Raw genomic sequence first — 19905 nt, 5'->3', positions numbered from 1 at the left:
ATAAATCATATATCTTGAAAAGTTATCTTCAAATATTTTTAAGATTAACTTTTAATTCTAAAAACACAGAAATCACTTACTTTCACCTTCCTGAAGCATTTTCAATAACTGTGCATTTCTTGCCTTTACTTCTTTATACTTTGCCTAATAATCAAGGAAAAAAGATTTAATTTTTAAAAAGTAAATGATATAATTAACGATTTACTACCAATTTATGGAGCTATGAATCTAGGCTTGCTCAAAGACATAAATTACTTCTGAAAGAAAAAAGATGGAGGAAAATGTATTCACAACTATCTACTACTTAATTAAATCCCTCGTATAATAATACAAATCAATATTATAGGTGACTGTATTTAAAAAGAGTAGAGTAAAAGTGGAGAAAACTCAGAATAAAACTAAATTTTCCTGAAGAGTCTTTCTCTTTTCTTCCTCAAATAAAATCCTTATACAATTCAAAATAATTATATGAAAACAAAAAGAAAAATGATTCATAGTTCTATACCAGTACTATACTAGAACTCTCTGTATCTGTTCTTTATCGGCCACTGTCCAATATGTGGCTGCTAACTACTGGAAACGTGGCCAGTGTTACTGAGAAAATGACTTTCAACTGTATTTAGTTTTATTTAATTACAATTTTTATTTTATTTAATTTTTATATATAAAAATTTTAAATTTTACTTTTATGTATTTAAAACCCATGTAGTGTATTAATTTTACACCACGTGTAGTAGTTACTGTACAGCACAGTTTTATATTTGCTCAGTTAAGGCTTTACTAATCTTTTGTTATTTCATTAAATATTTTTAAAGTAATTTTTGAATTACTTACATTTTGGCTGAAATGAATTAGTAATTTACTGAAATATCTTTCAATTATTTTTCAACTTAAAAAAATGGCTTAGCTTCTTTTCAAACTACATGAATGACACAATTATACATTATAAACAATTTTGGAATTGTGTTCCCACATTAACATCCATATTCCAGGGAACTTTTCCCCTACACTACTCTTATTCAACGTGTCTTATAGCACACACTGAAGTATTTATAAATATTTAATACATTAGAGAAAACAATATATTTAGTAACTATAGAAATACAAGAGGTCAGGGAAAGAAAACAGATCAATATAAGAAATTTGTCATTTCTTCTCTCAACATGTACACAGATATGTACAGAAGTTACCAGATTCAAAAATCTTTCTTGTAAAACAAAGTTGATGTATTTTAAATTAAGTCCAGTAGATGACTTTTACTAAATACTCTGTCCAGTAAATTGCTGAGGATAAATCAATAATGTTACTGAGTAATACTGCAGACAATACATTGAATGGAAGAAGTAAACATAAAAGGGAGTAGGACTTTTGAGAAGCTAAGTAATGAAAGAGGGAGATAAGTCAGATGGAAACATAAAAATATGAAGGGGAAAAACAAATACAGTCAACTACAACTATACTCACTATGAATATAGAAATATATCTACTGGGAATATAAAACTGTATCCACTATGAAATTCTCACTCTCAGGGTTTCAATCAATGTTAATATCTCATCAAACTCTAGCTCAAGCCTTTTCTCCAAGGTTCAGATCAGTGTATATGGAAGCATGTCTTTAGTTAGTCTTCAAGACCTAAAGCCAGCTCATAAAGCAAAAATTGCAAATGAACAAAATTACCCCTGAATATTCTTTATACTGCGATAAAAATAACATATATAGTTTTGCATTTACAATCCTGAAGAGTAAATGTATCTATGAAAACATAAGAGTATAAAATCCTAGTACTGTGCAATTTATAATAAAGAACATATGAAATATACAGTGCCCTCATTAGTATTTTTAACTTCATGAAAAAGAGAACACAAAGTTAAACGCACGTATGGTGTGACTCCAATGTGTCCAACACAGATGTTCAACATCCTGAACATCTATGCCTGCATCCACAGCCATTTCAAACTCAACATGTCCAAAACGAGATCTATTAGTTCCGTTTCCCCAAACCAGTTCAAAATGTGTTCTTCCTCTTACACTCAGTACCTGTTAATTTTGTTACCAGACAGTCTTCACTCCAGGCCTCAGCTATATGCATTATCTTCCACAAAAAAATTCTCATGTCACTTCCCTTCTAAAGCCTTCACTGCCCTCTCCGTGTCTAAAATGCAAATGCCTTCAAATACTGACCTCAACTAACACCCCCAATCTCACCTTCTACAACTTCGCATTTCTCTAAACATCAGTAACAATGCATTTCCTACCATTCTCATGCCTTGTATGCACTGTTCTATCTGGAAAAACTATCTTTTTTTTGGTGAAACCTTTACCAAGTTTCAATAGCAGCAACGGATTTATTCCTGTTTCTGGGCTTCTGGAGCACTCTGTCAGATCTCAATCACAAATTCTACATTGTACTGCAATTATTTACATGATTACCTTCTCCATTAGACTATGAGCTTCTTACTAACTCATCTTTGTATTCACTGTGCCTAACACATGGTAAATGCTCAAAAAAAGCAAAAGAAAATATAAATGACAAAGAAAAAACTAAGGCAGAAGTGGGTGCAGTTCAAAAAGGTTTTAACAGGGATAATTCTTAAAGGCATGAGTAGACGAGGAAGGGAAATATAAGAACCAGCAGGGCTGGAACTTGACTCTTTTTCACTATTACATACACAGGGTCTAGAAAAGCACCTGGCCTATTACAGGCATTCAACAAATAATTGTTGAGTGAATAAATATTAGTTCAAAAAGAGAATGATACTTGAGATGAATAAGAGATTTTTTTAAAAGCCTAAGAAAAGAGGAGAGTAATAGGTTTGTGTTTAAAAAAAAATTGTATAAATGACAAGTGTTGGCAAGGATGTGAAGAAATTGGTACCCTTGTTCATTGCTGGTGGAAATGTAACATGGTACAGCTGCTATGGAAAACAGTTTGATGGTTCCTTAAAAAGTTAAACACAGAATTACCATATGATCCAGAAATTCCACTCTTAGGTATATACGAACAGAATTGAAAGCAGGGACTCAGATACTTGTACATCAATGTTCATAGCTGTATTATTCACAATAGCCAAAAGGTGGAAACAGTGCAAGTGTCCATCAACAGAGTAATAAACAAAAAATATGGTATATACATACAGTGGAGTATTATTCAGCCATAAAAAGGAATTAAGTTCTGATACGTGCTACAACATGGATATGCATGCTGAAAACATGCCAAGTGAAATAAGGTAGACACAAAAGGACAAATATCATGATTCCACTTATAGGAAGTACCTAGAATAGGCAAATTTACAGAGATTAGAGGTTATCAAGGATTGCAGTAGAAGGGGAAATAGGGAGTTTAATGGGTACAGAGTTTCTGTTTGGGATGATGAAAAAGTTCTGGAAATAGTGGTGATGGTTACACAACACTGAGAAAGTACTTAATGCCACTGAATTGTACACTTAAAAACGGTTAAAATGGCAAATTTAATGTTATATGTATTTTACTATGATAAAAATATACTATCATTCAGATTATATATAATTAATGCATTAAAAAAACCTAAATAGCAGAAATATTATTTCTATCAATCAAATATTAAACATATTTCAATATAATAAAAACAGAAAACGTACAAATCTATAGAATTAGTTTACTTTACAACAGTAAATATATACAAACCTCCCACTGAGTGATCACATTTTTCAGCTTCTGGATTTCAGCATCTTTTCTTTCAAGTTCCAACTTTAGTCTTTCAATTCTTCCATCTTTTAGAACTACTTCCTAAAGGGGGAAAACATTTTAGAACAAAGACCGTTCTGCCAATTCTGATTTACAATATCCTTTTTGAAAGGTTTAAGAGGAAAAAAAGTCCCAATTTTAATTCATTTTCTAAAGCAACCTAAACTGTTGAATACATTTCCACTTGTACTCAATTTTATAAATGTAATTATGTACAGTACAAGCAAATAAGATATTTATGCCTAATCTCAAACTACAAACGTAACCTAAAACAATATCAGGAATTTGAAATGGTATTTCCATCCTGGAATAAACATACTAAAGTGGTCTCTGACAAGTTGTTATTAGTCTATCTTAACAACCTAAAAGAATTGAAAACTTATGAGAAAAATACAAAATAAATAATACAAAAAACCAAAAATAGGGCTTCCCTGGTGGCACAGTGGTTGAGAGTCCACCTGCTGATGCAGGGGACACGGGTTCGTGCCTGGGTCCAGGAGGATCCCACATGCCGCGGAGCGGCTGGGCCTGTGAGCCATGGCCGCTGAGCCTGTGCGTCCGGAGCCTGTGCTCCGCAACGGGAGAGGCCAAAACAGTGAGAGGCCCGCGTACCACAAAAAAAAAATAAAATAAAAAAATAAAAATAAAACAAAAATAGTTTTTCTCTATATTAGCAATTAACACATAGAAGATATAACTAGAAAAAACATTTTCTCCAGACAGCAATAAGAAATATCCCCAAGAATAAAATTCAGTAATTTTCAGGATCAATAAATGATAAAATATTGAAAAGGACAGAACAAAGCATGTTTTTAGATAGGAAAACTAAGTATTACTAAATATTAATTTGTACATTCAACAGAAATTTCAATAGAGTTTTGTTCTTTGGAACTTAGCGAGATAGTCAAAACTTCACCTGGGAGAATACAGGATAGAAACAAAAAGTTAATGCAGTAGAATTTGCCTACCAGATAATTATATATTATACAGCAAAAATAATTAAAACAGCATGTCATGGCACCTATGTTGACACAGCAATGTAACAGAAAAGAAAGTCCAGAAAGAGATTTCAGACACAAGAATTTATTATAATATAACTAACTATGGTATTTTAAAGAAGTGAGAAAAGGCTGAATTACAGAATAATGGTAGTATATGGGACAAATGGCTAACTGGAAAAATCAAGTTAAATGCCTGCCATCTTGTAACATACACCAAAATAAATAAATTTAAATGCAAAAAAATCAACCCAAAGTCATACTTTTCATAAGGATATATATACTGGTTCTCTATATCTAATGAGTAATGTGGTGACAATTTTATTCCAAAAATACTCACTGAGCACCTATGCTGGGTGCTGGGTGTACAATGGTGAACAGAACTGAAAAGATTCTTGCCCTCATGGGATTTGTCTGGTGGAGGAGGCAGATATTACATAAAGAAATGCTGCAATTAGAAACCAAGGTTTAAGCAATGACGAAAAGAAACACAGTGCTATAAAGGGAATAATGTGGATTATTCCCTGGTGGATCAGGGAAGCTCTGAGGCCATGACCCTTAAGATGAACCTTGAGTGACTGGGTAGGAATTGGCTAAGTAAAAAGTGGAGGGAGATAAGAGCTTTCCAGGTAGAAAGAACAGTAGGTATAAAGGCCCTGAGGCAGGAAAGAGCCTACAGAATTTGAAGGATATTAAAGAGGCAAGCCCGGTTGGAGATTAGTGAAGAAGATGATAGTATAAGATGATTATGGAAGAAAAAATTTGGATCAAAATTAGAAATATACATACTATTTTAATGGCCCAAAAATCTCATTTCCGGGAATTTATCTTAAATAGATACGCGAGGGGGGAGTATCTATGAAAGTGTTCACTGCTGTTACAACAAAAAATTGGACATCAATTTAAATGCCCAACAATAAGGATATAGGCTAAATATATGACAAATTTACAAACTGAAAACTCTGAAATCACTAAAAATGATGATACAGAACCATAAAACACATCTGTATGATCTCAAAATTGTAATACTATATACAAAGAAAAAATCCTGGAAGGACATACATCAACATTTTAATAACTCTCTTAGAATTATTATGGAAGATTTCACTTTATTGTTTAAAAATTTCCTTTCATCAAAATTGTTTTATACTGAGTATATAATCATTGAATAATATAAAATAGTATTTTAACTAAAAAAAATAAAACCACTTAAGTATTAAAATAAACTCTTTATAATATTACTAGCTAACATCTTTGAATAGGAAAGCTCTTCTGAACATAGTATGAAAGGGAGAAAACAAAAAGGAAAAGACTGATAGATTTAACTTGATGAAAAATCTCCAGAAACACTGAAACAAAATCAAAAGGTAAATGAAAAAAACTAGAAAAAACAGTTGCACCTATATGCAGGCATATGACCAATAAAAACTCAATAAGTGTGCAACCTCAGTAGTAAGCAATGTTATATCAAACTGGTATATTTAAATTTTTTCCTCATGGGCTGCCCTGGTGGCGCAGTGGTTGAGAGTCCACCTGCCGATGCAGGGGACACGGGTTCGTGCCACGGTCTGGGAAGATCCCACATGCCGCGGAGCGGCTGGGCCCGTGAGCCATGGCCGCTGAGCCTGCGCGTCCAGAGCCTATGCTCCGCAACGGGAGAGGCCACAACAGTGAGAGGCCCACGTACCGCAAAAAAAAAAAATTTTCCTCAGTGTGGGTAACTGAAATCAATTTAGCTATAAACATTATTATTTAATGTAAAAACATTACAGTTGACCCCTGGACAATGTTGGGGTTAGGGATGCCAACCCTCTGAGAAATCAAAAATACACATAGTCAGGGACTTCCCTGGCGGTCCAGTGGTTAAGAGTCCGCCTTCCAATGCAGGGGACGCGGGTTTGATCCCTGGTTGGGGAACTAAGATCCCACATGCTGTGGGGCAAGAGCCCGCATGCCGCAGCTAAGATGTGATGCAGCCAAAAAAAAAAAAAAAAAAAAAATACACATAGTCGTATATAGTCAGCCTTCTGTATATGCGGCTTCTCTGCATCCGCAGATTCAACCAACCTCGACTGAAAAAAATCCATGTATAAGTAAACCCAAGCAGTTCAAACCTGTGTTGTTCAAGAGTCAATGTATTACTTAATGATCTGAATTGCTCACCATCTCTGTATTTAACTGAAAAGTGGTCCATGTAAGTTTCTACATTATTGGGGAAAAAGTGTAAATCCATAGAAAAGTAGGACCACAACGAAGTATCAATGGTAGTTTTCTCCAAGTGAATGAGATTAGGGTCAATTTTTTTCCACTGCATCTGCAAATTGGGGATCATAAAGGTGCCTATCAACTTCACAGTTAACTGTGAGAACTGAATGAAATAATCATTTTAAGTACTTAATAGAATATCTGGTAAATATATACTAAGCCCTCAAGTATTTTTGCCACTATTAAAATTTCTTCACTTATCAGTTATTTCCAGAATTTCTACAACAAACACCACTTTTTAAAACAGAAAACCATATTGTTTTAATGTATACTCATTTTTATGAAGTCCTATATTTCATTAAATAAATTTTAAACTTATCTTCTAAGTAGAAGACATTATACTAAAATGAAGATAAAAGGGTCTATAAGTCTATGTCCACAAGGGATTTGTAATCTATTAAAAATAATAACAAATAAAAATGTGCTGTGTGAAATGTGCCATAAGAAAAACAAAATGCTATGAGGTATAGAAAAAGAAGGAAAGATCATATTCAGATTTTCTGTGTTTGGGATTGGGATAGGGCAATGAGAGAGCTTCAGGGAGGAGACGGCATGTGAAATGAACCTTGAGCAAAGCTGGGAAGGATCCAGCGCTGTGAAAGGAGTGCTCTGCTCTAGCTAGAAGAAAAAACTGGAAAGAGTACAGCTGAAGTTACTTAGGCCGAAGCTACACTGTAGAACAATGCTTTCAAACTTACTGGACAGCGACCCATGTTAAGGAATGTTTTATATCGTGACCCAGAATGCACATACATGTCAGTGTATGTATTTGTATGTTATATATATATATACACACAGAAACAAATTTCATAAAATACGAACAGATGTCATATATGCTGACAACTTTTTTTTTTGGTTAGTGCTGGTAGCAATCTACTAAATTGATTTCAGGACTGGTTAAGTGGGTTGGGACTCTCAGTTTGAAAAGCTTGAGGGCTTTAAATGTCAGGTCGAGGACATCTGCACTTGATTCAACAGACACTGAAGCTTAGGGACATGGTGTGGCAGGATGGAAGTCTTGCTTTTCAAAAAGTCATCTGTTCAGACTTCCCTGGCGGTCCAGTGGTTAAGACTCCACGCTTCCAGTGCAGGGGGCACGGGTTCGATCCCTGGTCAGGGAACTAAGATCCCACATGCCGTGTGGTGCGGCCAAAAAATTTTTTTAAAAAGTCATCTGTTAGGGGGAAGGGTGAGCTATGACAGGGCGAGAGAGAGTCATGGGCATATACACACTAACAAATGTAGTAAGGTGGATGGCTGGTGGGAAGCAGCCGCATGGCACAGGGATATTGGCTCGGTGCTTTGTGACAGCCTGGAGGGGTGGGATGGGGAGGGTGGGAGGGAGGGAGACGCAAGAGGGAAGACATATGGGAACATATGTTTATGTATGACTGATTCACTTTGTTATGAAGCAGAAACTAACACACCATTGTAAAGCAATTATACCCCAATAAAGATGTTAAAAAAAAAAAAAGTCATCTGTTAGCAATGTATAAGATAAATTACCTAGAATTAGAAGGCAGGATGCAGAAAGACTTATTAGGTTACTGAAATAATACCAGTAAAAGATAATGAGAGCCAAAAAAAAAAAGATAATGAGAGCCTAAACTAGAGAAATGTTAATAAGAATGGAAGAGAAGATAGATCTGAGAACTATTTCAAAGATTAAAAACTCCCAAACTTTGAAAAACAGAAAAGTGAAACAGGAGGTTCAGAGTCTGAATATCTGGATAAAATGATAAAACCAAAAACAGAAATGAGGAAGTCAAGCCAAACGCTTGGTTTGGAGCGTAAATGATGACCTCGAGTTTGGACATAGTGAGTATAAGGTATCCACAGAACAAGAGTGAAATATGCCACAAAGACAATTGATAAAACAGAGCCCCGAAGGCCATTAGAGGGAATGCCAGTGAAGCTGTGGAAAAGTTAGTAAACTCATATCCTGCTGCTAGAAGACAATGTTGGTAACACATCAAGAGCAACACAGATGTTTACATGCTTTGATGCAATTACTATTTTTTTTTTTTTTTTGCGGTATGCAGGCCTCTCATTGTTGTGGCCTCTCCCGTTGCGGAGCATAGGCTCCGGACGCGCAGGCTCAGCGGCCATGGCTCACTGGCCTAGCCGCTGCATGGCATGTGGGATCTTCCCGGACCAGGGCATGAACCCGTGTCCCCTGCATCAGCAGGCGGACTCTCAACCACTGCGCCACCAGGGAAGCCCTGGTGACTTGCTTTTTTCATTAAAGATTATGTTTTTGATATTCATCCATGTTGCTATGTATTGCTGTAGCTCATTCATTTCTCCTACTGATTTTGTTGTCACAAACAACTGAGTTTGAATCATTCTTGTTGAAGATGTCTTCAGGGTTTAATCTAACGTAGAATTTCTAAAACAGTCTCCCCATCATCTTCAACTTTAAAAGTTAATGCCAAATTGTTCTCCAAAATGGTCATACCAAATTACATTACCACTAGTAATTTGTTACTGTTGTTCTACATCCTTACCATATGGCATATTGTCCAATTCCTATCACTAGTCTTCACCTTCCTTCCGTTTTTCCTAGGCACTGCAGTGAAATTAGTATTACCATATAGAACTTTGTCCTCTGCTCAAAAACTCTTTATTATCTCCTGACTAAATCATAAATCAGGCTTTTAAGTCCTCCACAATCCCTCCAAACCCACTATGCCAAATTTATACTATGCTCCTCTTTGAATTTTGTCTTAATTAAACTGGTTTATTCTTCACTGCCTCCATTCTTTTACTCTGACATTCCAGTTTCTTCTCCCTCACTTCTTCATGTTCAAATTCTACTGTCCCTTAAATTCCAATTCAAAAGCTATTTTCCGACTTCCCTGGTGGTCCAGTGGTTAAGATTCCACTCTTCCAGTGCAGGGGTCCCAGGTTTGACCCCTGGTCAGGGAAATAGATCCTGCATGCTGCAACTAAGAGTCTACATGCCACAACTAAAAGAGCCTGCATGCTGCAACTAAAGATCTCACATGCTGCAACTAAGATCCCACACATCACAACTAAGACCTGGCACAGCCAAATAAATAAATAAATAATTTTAAAAAGCCCACAAAAACCAAAAGCTATTTTCTCCTAAGAAAGCCATCTCTCATCTCCATTCCTATGAATTACCTTTTTTGGATCTACCACTTTCCACCTTGTACAAAAACAATTATCAAGTGCATGCTGTGTACAACATGCTCTGCTAAACATTTTACATCATAATCGCTAATTTTCATAATAACAGTGCCTGAAAGGCAGGTAATTTCATTCCAATGTAACACAGCTGATAAGCTGCAGTGCTATATTTTGTGTTATTAGGTTTGATTTCAAAGACTGTTCTCTTTCTACTATACTGCACTGTCACTTTGGTTTTAAAATATCATTAACATTACTTAATAATTTAATTAAACTTATGTGTACCCAACTTTGCCCTACAAAAGATCTGAAACATCTAATTATTTGCTCAAGTATATTAATATCATTCTTACTATCCAACAATGATCTGAGATGACTCAGAAAAATAAGAAGATACAAACCACAACGGGGAAAATCATAATCAATGTAAAAAGAGGAAACAAATATGCTAACTATAAATGTTAACACAGTTGCTTGCACTGTACATAAAATTTGACAGTCAAGACAAGACAGGAAAACACAAAATTTAATTCAATGCCGGAAAGGAAGAAGCTCACAAGTACCTCAGGGCAGGCAAGGATTTCCCGTACTAAGTTGAAAATAGATTTTCATGTGGTATAGTGTTTTTATAAAGCAATATTATTGCTGCATTGGAGTGACAAGTTCTTAAGAGTCTGGCTTCTTTTGTGTCCTATATAACACAACACAGCAGTGTTTAATTTGTTGAATGACTGACCAGTAAGTATTGGAGGTCAATATAAGGTAAAGAACAGATTCACAGTTTAAGAGGAAGTAAAAGAGAAGACTGGTGGTTGTGGTGAGAACAATAAATGCAGACTTAGAGGTCTCTATAGGATAATATCTTTTCTTTCTTTCTATATTTCTCCAAACAATATTTTAAAATGTGAATACCATTCTTAGCTTGTGAGCCTTACAAAAACAGACTGCTAAAAAAAACAAAACAAAACAAAACAGACTGCTGACCAGCCATAGTTTGCAACCCCTGGTCTGCAGGATAAAATTCTAACTTCTTAGTTTCACATAAAAAGACCTTTATAATCTAAATCCAATCTATTTCTCTAGTCATGTTATCCCACACTCACTTAAGTCTATACTTCTTAGATGCAGAATTTTTCAGTTTCCTGAATATTAAGTCTAAGGCTTTTCATAGCTCTGGGCCATTGCTCTTGCAGCTCCCTTAGGTTTTCTCCATTTCTCAGTTTATACAGTTATTCACCATTCAAAATCCATCCCAAATGTCACTTATTTATATACCTTTACCAATTCACCCAAGGAGTGATCTATTACCTTTTCTATTCAAAAACCTCTTTTTTATTGTTCATATCTCTCTTAAAGCCTTCATCATGCTGAATGATATTTTTCCAGTCTCCCTCCTCCTATCCCCACTACTCTGTCTAAGGCATGGATGGTCTTATCCATCTTGATATTCCCACTCCCCTACACTGGTGCCTAACAATACCTAGCATTATAGCACATGCTCAATAAATATTCATCAACTAAAGAAGTCTTCATACTTTTTAATATAAGTATCTATGTGTAATAATGACTAAGATAATATCCTAAAACTGTAACTTTATACAATCATAATTGGGTTCCACTGCTTAGGTTTTTTAAAAAAGAAAAATAATTTCACTGTGATTTTAAGAGAATTTTCTATTTTACATGCCTGGTTGTGTTCATGAGCTGTGCAATTATCTGTTCCATTATATTCTGTAAGCTGTTCTCTTCTTTTTTCTCTAATAAGAATTTTATGAACATCATCTTCCAGTCTATTGAAGAATCCTCCATCATGTGATAAAGTCTGAGAAGAACTCAATTCCTGTCAAAAATGAATTAAGACTTACTATCAATCAACACAAAAGTGCATGCATGCATTTAATAAACCTGGTCAGCCGCTAGAAGGATAGAGAATGAAAAAAAAATAACATAGAGACAATCAACCATCTGATTCTTCTCTATCTCCAGAAGATAACCAGTAGAGATACATTTGCAAATGTCCTTTTCTTTACTTCATATTTTTTGAGTTGGGTATTGCTTGATTTTTAAATTATTTTTTATCCATGTACCATACAATTTACCCATTTAATTTGCACATTTAAATGGTTTTTAATATATTCACAGAGTTGTACAACCATAACCCATTTATAAAGTTACATCAAGCCCAAAAAGAAACCCAGAACTTATTAGCATCATTTCCCATTCCCTCCTAATCCCTCCCCTCAGCTGTTCCCTAGGCAACACTAATTACTTTCTGTCTGTATAGATTTGGCTATTCTGGACATCTGATATAAATGGAATCATACCGTATAAGGTCTTTTGTGACTGGCTTCTTTCACTTTGCAAAATGTTTTCAAGATTCATCCATATTATAGCACCTATCAGCACTTCATTCCTTATTGCCAAATAATATCCCACTGATGGATACACCATATTTTATTTCTCAATTCATCAGTTGATGGACATTTGAGCTGTTTCTACCTTTTGGTTATTATGAATAATGCTCCAGTAAACATTCATGCAACAAGTTTTTGTGTGGACATGTTTTCAGTTCTCTTGGGTATATACCTGGAAGTAGAATTGCTGGGACATATGGTAACTCTATGTGTAACCTTTTGAAAAATTGCCAAATAGTTTTCCAAAGTGACCATACTATTTTACAACTTGTTAATATATTCAGTGTATGAGGCTTCTAATTTCTCCACATTCTCACCAACAGTTGTTATTATACATCTTTTCAAATTATAAACACCCTAGTGGGTGTGAAAGAGATTCATTGTGGTTTTGAATTGCATTTACCTGATGGCTAATGGTGCTAAGCATCTTTTCATGTGCTTATTGGACATTTGTATATCTTTGTGAAAAAACGTTTATTCAGATAGCTTGCCCAATTTTTTTGTTATTTTTTTGTTTTTTAAACTACATGTGAATTTATTACTAAAAAAATTTTTTGGGGCTGCACCACACAGCACATGCAATCTTAGTTCCCCAACCACGGATCGAACCTGTACCCCCTGCATTGGAAGCATGGAGTCTTAACCACTGGACCGCCAGAGAAGTCCACTTTGCCCAATTTTTAATTAGGTTACTTTTTATTTTTGAGTTTAGGAGTTCTTTATAAATTCTAGAAACAAGTCTCTTATCAAATACATGATTTGCAAATATTTTCTCCCATTCTGTGGGTTGTCTTTTCACATTCTTGACAGTATCCTTAGTATCACAAAAGTTTTAATCTTGACAAAGTCCAATTTATCCAAGAAATCACTGCCTAACTCAGGGTCATCAAGATTTACTCCTATATTTTCTTCTAAGAGCTTTATAGTTTTAGTTCTTACATTTAAGTTTATAATCCATTTTGAGTTATTTTTTGCATATGGTGTGAGAAGGGGTCCAAATTCATTCATTTGCATGTGGCTATCCAGATTATTATTTTCCCATTGAATTGTCTTGGCACCCTTGTCCAAAATCAACTGAACATAAATAAAAAGGCTTCTTTCTGGACTCTTAATTTTATTCTTTCAACCCATATGTCTACCCTTATGCCATACCACACTGCCTTAACTACTCTAGCCTTGTATTGCTCAAACTTTTACAGTATATTTAAAAGCAATTTTTACATAAATTCTACACACAAATGATAAGGAGATAAGACTATCACAATCTACTCAATTATGTAAAGTTAGAGAGTTTATATGTTCTCCAAGAAAAGTATCATTTCCTTTCCAACTTCCTGTCACAAGACAGAGACTGAAGAAAATGTTCCTCTCACTCTCATAGCTTTTCCTATGTCCCACATTCTTGAGTTTTAATATTCCCGATTTTACCCATTTCAACTGTATTTGTCAGCAAATGACCCAACAGTTCAATGACTGTTCATCCTTTTCCTTTCACCTTATCTTAGAAAGTGTTTGAAAGAAAAAAAAAGTGTGTATCAGTGCTTAATATACAAATAATATTTTAAATGTTTGTAGAGCACTTTATATTTTGCAAAGCACTTACAGAAACATCCCTTTAGCTGAATCTCATTAACACTGTAAGAAACTGATAGAGCAAGAATATTTTCCCCACAAAGTAATCATAGTCATAGGAAAGTTAAATAACTTGCTCATGAGTGATTCTACTGCCAAGTGGTACAGCTATAACTCAAAGTCCACTGCTTCATAAAATACTTCCAGTATATTCTGGTAAGACTTCATTTTAAAGCAATGAATACAACAATGCTTAAAACACTGCTGAGCTTCTATGGAAGGTATAGCATGATGATGGCAACTAATCAGCCTCTGGATTTCACTACTTTAAATAGTGCAGTTCCAACTAATGTCCTCTGTTTTTTGATAGCTGCTACCATTACCAGCATGCCTATCCCAAAGGGTACTCTGTCCTTGATATTTTTTCTTTAGTGAGGCATAAAATTTCTTTTCAGCCTAAGGATAGAAGTTTTCAAAAGATACCTTGACAGGAAACTACAGAGAAATGAAACAAAAATGAACCAACAACGCCCCCCTCCCCCAACACACACCTCAACAGAAAAAAGACAAAAATGCACCAAGTGTTAAGAACACAGATTCTTTAATAAGTCTAGCCAATTCAATTTCAATTTAACAAATTCTGAGCACCTATTATGTGCCAAGAATGTAATGAAAAAGACAGTACAGTGTTTGTGTAAGTATAGCCTTATAGATCACTGGAACATAATTAGGAGACTGGACATAAGCCTTCACATTTATGGTCAATTTAATTTTTATGAAGGTGTCAAGTTACTTCATTAAAGAAACAATATTGTTTTCAACAAATGGTGCTGGGAGAATGGATATAAACATGCCAAAAGTGTATCTGAACTCTTTCTTCACACTACACACAAAAATTAACTCAAAATTAGATCATGGAGAAGATTCTGTGAAGATGGCAGAGTAGCAAGCACCAGGAACCTGTGTCCTCACACAGACAATAACTGCATTGGCAGAATCTGTCTGATTTGGGAACAACTATTTTGGAACTCTGAAGTCTGTTGAAGGCTTGCAACTTCCAGGGAAACTCTTGGATGGTAAACTGCAGTAAATTTTGGTCAATTTCAGCTCTTAGCACAGTAGCAACTACCCATCCACCACCCTCAGTGATGTGGCAGGCAGCTGTGTACATGTTCCTGGAGCAGCTTGTACACAGTTTATGGGAGCCAGGGTGGGCAGCAAGGAGGCTCTCCTCCAAATAATGGGGATCTGTGTTCTGGTCACTAATTGCCGCTTCTGATTACAGAGGTGCAGACCAAGACACAAAGAGGCAGGCAGCCGTTTTTGCTGCACCTCCCCTCATTGTTGCAAGCCCCTCCCCATCTAGCTGAAGTGACTTCCAGTGGATTTAAAGAGCTAGTGCTCTCCCCCTCCCCCCTCATATTTTGCTTTTCCACTTTTGAGAGCCAGACTTTAAACAAGAGGCCATTCATGGGCTTCCCTGGTAGCACAGTGGTTAAGAATCCGCCTGCCAATGCAGGAGACACAGGTTTGAGCCCTGGTCTGGGAAGATCCCACATGCCACAGAGCAACTAAGCCTGTAAGCCACAACTACTGAGCCTGCACTCTAGAGCCTGTGAGCCACAACTACCAAGTCTGCAGGCCACAACTACTGAAGCCCGCACATCTAGAGCCCATGCTCCGCAACAAGAGAAGCCACTGCAGTGAGAAACCTGTACATCTCAACAAAGAGTAGCCCCCCGCTTGCCACAACTAGAAAAAGCCTGCACGTGGCAACAAAGACCCAACGCAGCCAAAAATAAAATAAATAACAAATTAAAAATATATATTAATGTTTGAAAAAATACAATAAAGACCAGCTTATTAAAAAAAAAATAGGCCATTCAAAAACAACTGCCTGTAAGGGGAAAATTAGAAAGTGACTATGAATGCCCAAGGAAAGGCTATGAAAAGACCTAAGAGATTAAGTTTACAACAATCAAAAAAAAAACCCAAAACAGTAATAAAAAACACCAATCCCTGAGGAAGGAGGAGAATCTGATTTCCAGAGTTACCATATTACTAGACTCAAATGTCTCATATTCAACAAAAAATCACAAGGCATACAAAGAAACAAGAAAGTATAACCCATTGAAAGTAAAAAGAAATCAACAGAAACTGTTCCTGAAAAATACTTATTTATGGCAGTTGTATTAGACAAAGACTTTAAAACAACTCAACTGTCTTAAAGACGCTCAAAGATTTAAAGGAAGATGTGGAGAAAATCAAGAAAACAATGTGTGGACAAAATGGAAATGTAATTAGGGATTAAAAAAAGAAACTTAAAGGGATGCCAAAAGGAAATTCTGGAGCTAAAAAGTACAATAACTGAAACAACACATTCACTAGAGTGACTGAAAGGCAGAGTTGAGCAGGCAGAAGAAAGAATCAGTAAACTTAAAGACAGGACAACAGAAATTATCTAGGCTGAAGAACAGAAAGAAAAAAGATTGAAGAAAAGCAAACAGAGCCTAAGGGACCTGTGGGACACCATCAAGCAGGCCAACATACAAATTGTGGGAGTCTTAGAAGAAGAAAAGAGATAGAAAGGGGCAGAGAGAATATCTGAAGAAATAATGGCTAAAAACTTCCCAAATCAGGGCTTCCCTGGTGGCGCAGTGGTTGAGAGTCCGCCTGCCAATGCAGGGGACACAGGTTCGTGCCCTGGTCCAGGAAGATCCCACATGCCGCGGAGTGGCTGGGCCCGTGAGCCATGGCCACTGAGGCTGCACGTCCAGAGCCTGTGCTCCGCAACGGAAGAGGCCACAGCAGTGAGAGGCCCGCGTACCGCAAAAAAAAACAAAAAACAAAACCCACAAACGTCCCAAATCTGATGAAAGACATGACTATAAACATCCAAGAAGCTTAAAGAACTCCAAGTAAGATGGACTCAAAAAGACCCACAGCAAGTCACATTATAATAAATTTTCAAAAGACAATGACAAGGGGCTTCCCCAGTGGTCCAGTGGTAAAGAATCCCCCTTCCACTGCAGGGGACACAGGTTCAATCCCTGGTTGGGGGAACTAAGATACCACATGCTGTAGGGCAACTAAGCCCACATGCCACAGCTACTAAGCCCACGCACCTCAACTAGAGAGAGTCCACATGCCACAAAATACAGAGTCCACATGCTCTGGAGCCCGCACACCACAAGTACAGAGCCAACGTGCTCTGGAGCCCATGCGCCACAACTAGAGAGAAAAAACCTGCATGCCACAACTAGAGAGAAGCCTACGCACTGCAACGAAGACCTGACACAGCCAATTAAAAAAAAAAAAAGACAATGACAAAATAAAATCATAAAAGCAGCAAAAGGAAGAAAAGCATCATATACAAGGGACCCTCTATAAGGTCATAAGCAGTTTTCTCATCAGAAACTTTGAAGGCCAGAAGACAATGGGCTGAAATATTAAAAATACTAAAAGAAAAAAACCTTTCAACCAAGAATGTTATATGTGGCAAAACTCTCCTTCAAAAGTGAGTGAGAAATCAAGACATTCCCAGAAAAACAAAATCTGAGGGAGTTTGTGACCACTAGACCTGCCCTGCAAGAAATACTCACGGTAGTGCTGGGAAGGTAAAAAGAATGAACATTAGACAGTAACTCAAAGCCACATGGGGAAGTAAACATCTCAATAAAGGCTAATTATAAAAGCAAGTATTGGGCTTCCCTGGTGGCGCAGTGGTTGGGAGTCCACCTGCTGATGCAGGGGACACAGGTTCGTGCCCCGGTCTGGGAAGATCCCACGTGCCGCAGAGCGGCTGGGCCCGTGAGCCATGGCCACTGAGCCTGCGCGTCCGGAGCCTGTGCTCCGCAATGGGAGAGGCCACAACAGTGAGAGGCCTGCGTACCACAAAAAAAAAAAGCAAGTATTATTGTAAAAATGGCATGTGACTGTACTTTTTGTTTTCTACATGATTTAAGAGACTAATATGTTTAAAGGAACAAAAACAATTATTGGTGTAAATGCTAACATTAACATAACTTTGATTTGTAACTCCAAATCTTGTTTTCTACATAACTTGAAAGACTAATGCACTTAAAATAATTATCAGTTTATGTTTTGGGGCATGCAATGCATAAAGATGTAATTTTGTTACATCAGCAACTGAAAGGGAAGAGTGGTCAAGACAGCAGAGTACAGAGACCAAGAGCTCACCTCCTCTCACAAGCACACCAACTTCACACCTATCTGCAGAACAACCACTGATGAAGAAGACTAGAACCTACCAAGAAAGATCTTCTACAACTAAAGACATAATGAGATGGGTGGGAGGGGTGGACTCGTGACACAGTCTAATCCCATACCCCCAGGTGGGCAATGCAAAAACTGGAGAATAACTATACTGCAAAGGTTCTCCCACAGGAATGAGAATTCTGAGCCCCATGTCAGGCCCCCCAGCCCAAGGGGCCAGCACTGTGAAGACAAGCCCCCAGAGCATTCAGCTTTGAAGGTCAGTGGGGCTTAACGACAGGAGCCCCACAGGACTGGGGGTGATAGAGACTTTACTCTTAAAGGTTGCACACAAAATCTCATGCACACCGGGGCCCAGGGCAAAAGCAGTAATTTGACAGGGGTACATCTACCTGCTGGTCTTGGAGAGTCTCCTGGAAAGGTGGGGGGTGGATGCGGTTCACCCTGGGGACACAGACACTGGTGACAGACATACTGGGGAACATTCAGCTGTGTGAACTCTGCTGTCATGGGGGCTGACATCTGGGCTCATCAGCTCCAAGACCTGGCACCACCCAAGAGCCTGCAGGCTACAGTGCTAGGACACCTCAGGCCAAACAACTAACTGGGCAGGGACACAGCCCCAGGCATCAACAAACAGGCTGCCTGAAGACTTCCTGAGCCCACAGCTGCCTCCAAACATGCCCCTAGATATGGCCCTGCCCACCAGAGGGCCGAGACCCAGATCCACTCACCAGTGGCCAGGCATCGGCCCCTCCCACCAGCAAGCCTGCACAAGCTCTAGATTAGCCTCACCCACTGCAGGCAGACACCAGAAGTAAGAAAACTACGATCCTGCAATGCAGGCCAGACCCAACCCTGGGACCAGCCAGGCCCTGACCCTGCCCACTAGCTGGCCAAAGCACCCTCTGGGACACCGTGGACCCAAAAACTGTATCAGGAATTGCCTCCCCCCAAAAATCTGAAACGAGCTCTGAGATCCCTGGGACCTACAGCCAGACTCTAGGACAAGCTCTGCCTGCTAGTATTCCAGCACTAACCACAGGATCTGGCAACGGTGCACTGGCAACAGCCACAGACTCTTCAGGACCCTGACTCTGCCCACCAGTAAGCCAGTATTAGCCCCGGGGCTCCCTAGGACTCTGCATCCAATCCAGCCACTTTATGACCAGGCCCTATTAAACAGCAGCCAACAGCATCTGCATGAGGCAGGGCCTAGCAACTAAGCAGACTAGGGGCCAATCAAGGCTACCAGACTGCTCACATAGTGAGCCTGCTGCAAAAGAAGGACCACACAGCTCTCTTAGTGGGAAGCCCCAGAGCACACAGCTTGGGTGCCAAGAGGAGAGTGCACAGTGGGGACACACCGGATGCTTCCTACAGAAGGCCACTTCTCCTAGGTCAGGAATCAGAGCTGACCTATCACATACACAGAGATATGAATAGCAACATAGACAAAATGAGGCAGCAGAGGAATATGTTCCAGACAAAGGAACAAAATAAAACCCCAGAAGAAGAACTAAGTGAACTGGAGATAGGTAA

At 37.8% G+C, this 19905-nt stretch overlaps 1 protein-coding gene and 1 long non-coding RNA gene across 6 annotated transcripts in view; one reads left to right on the top strand and one right to left on the bottom strand.

The window, feature by feature from the left end:
- The window catches only part of LOC117198590 (uncharacterized), a 66328-nt gene extending 54283 nt beyond the window's left edge, over positions 1 to 12045 (top strand). The window contains exon 3 of the long non-coding RNA XR_007477778.1: positions 11907 to 12045. This is a non-coding gene — a long non-coding RNA (uncharacterized LOC117198590). The remainder of the gene's footprint in view (positions 1 to 11906) is intronic.
- GKAP1 (G kinase anchoring protein 1) overlaps positions 1 to 19905 on the bottom strand; it is an 81383-nt gene that overhangs the window by 6930 nt on the left and 54548 nt on the right. For 4 of the 5 annotated variants that reach the window (XM_049710794.1, XM_049710793.1, XM_049710791.1 and 1 more), the window contains 3 exons: positions 11825 to 11981; positions 3666 to 3763; positions 81 to 144 (listed from right to left, as the gene is read on the bottom strand). In XM_049710794.1, coding sequence (XP_049566751.1) covers positions 81 to 144; positions 3666 to 3763; positions 11825 to 11981 — 319 coding nt within the window. Of the gene's footprint in view, positions 1 to 80; positions 145 to 3665; positions 3768 to 11824; positions 11982 to 19905 lie in introns of all 5 variants that reach the window. The other variant, XM_004285371.3, reaches the window with a different exon arrangement.

The sequence above is a fragment of the Orcinus orca genome, chromosome 6 (assembly GCF_937001465.1).
Source record: "Orcinus orca chromosome 6, mOrcOrc1.1, whole genome shotgun sequence".
Taxonomy (NCBI): Eukaryota; Metazoa; Chordata; class Mammalia; order Artiodactyla; family Delphinidae; genus Orcinus; species Orcinus orca.
This window is presented reverse-complemented; position numbering and strand designations above follow the sequence as displayed.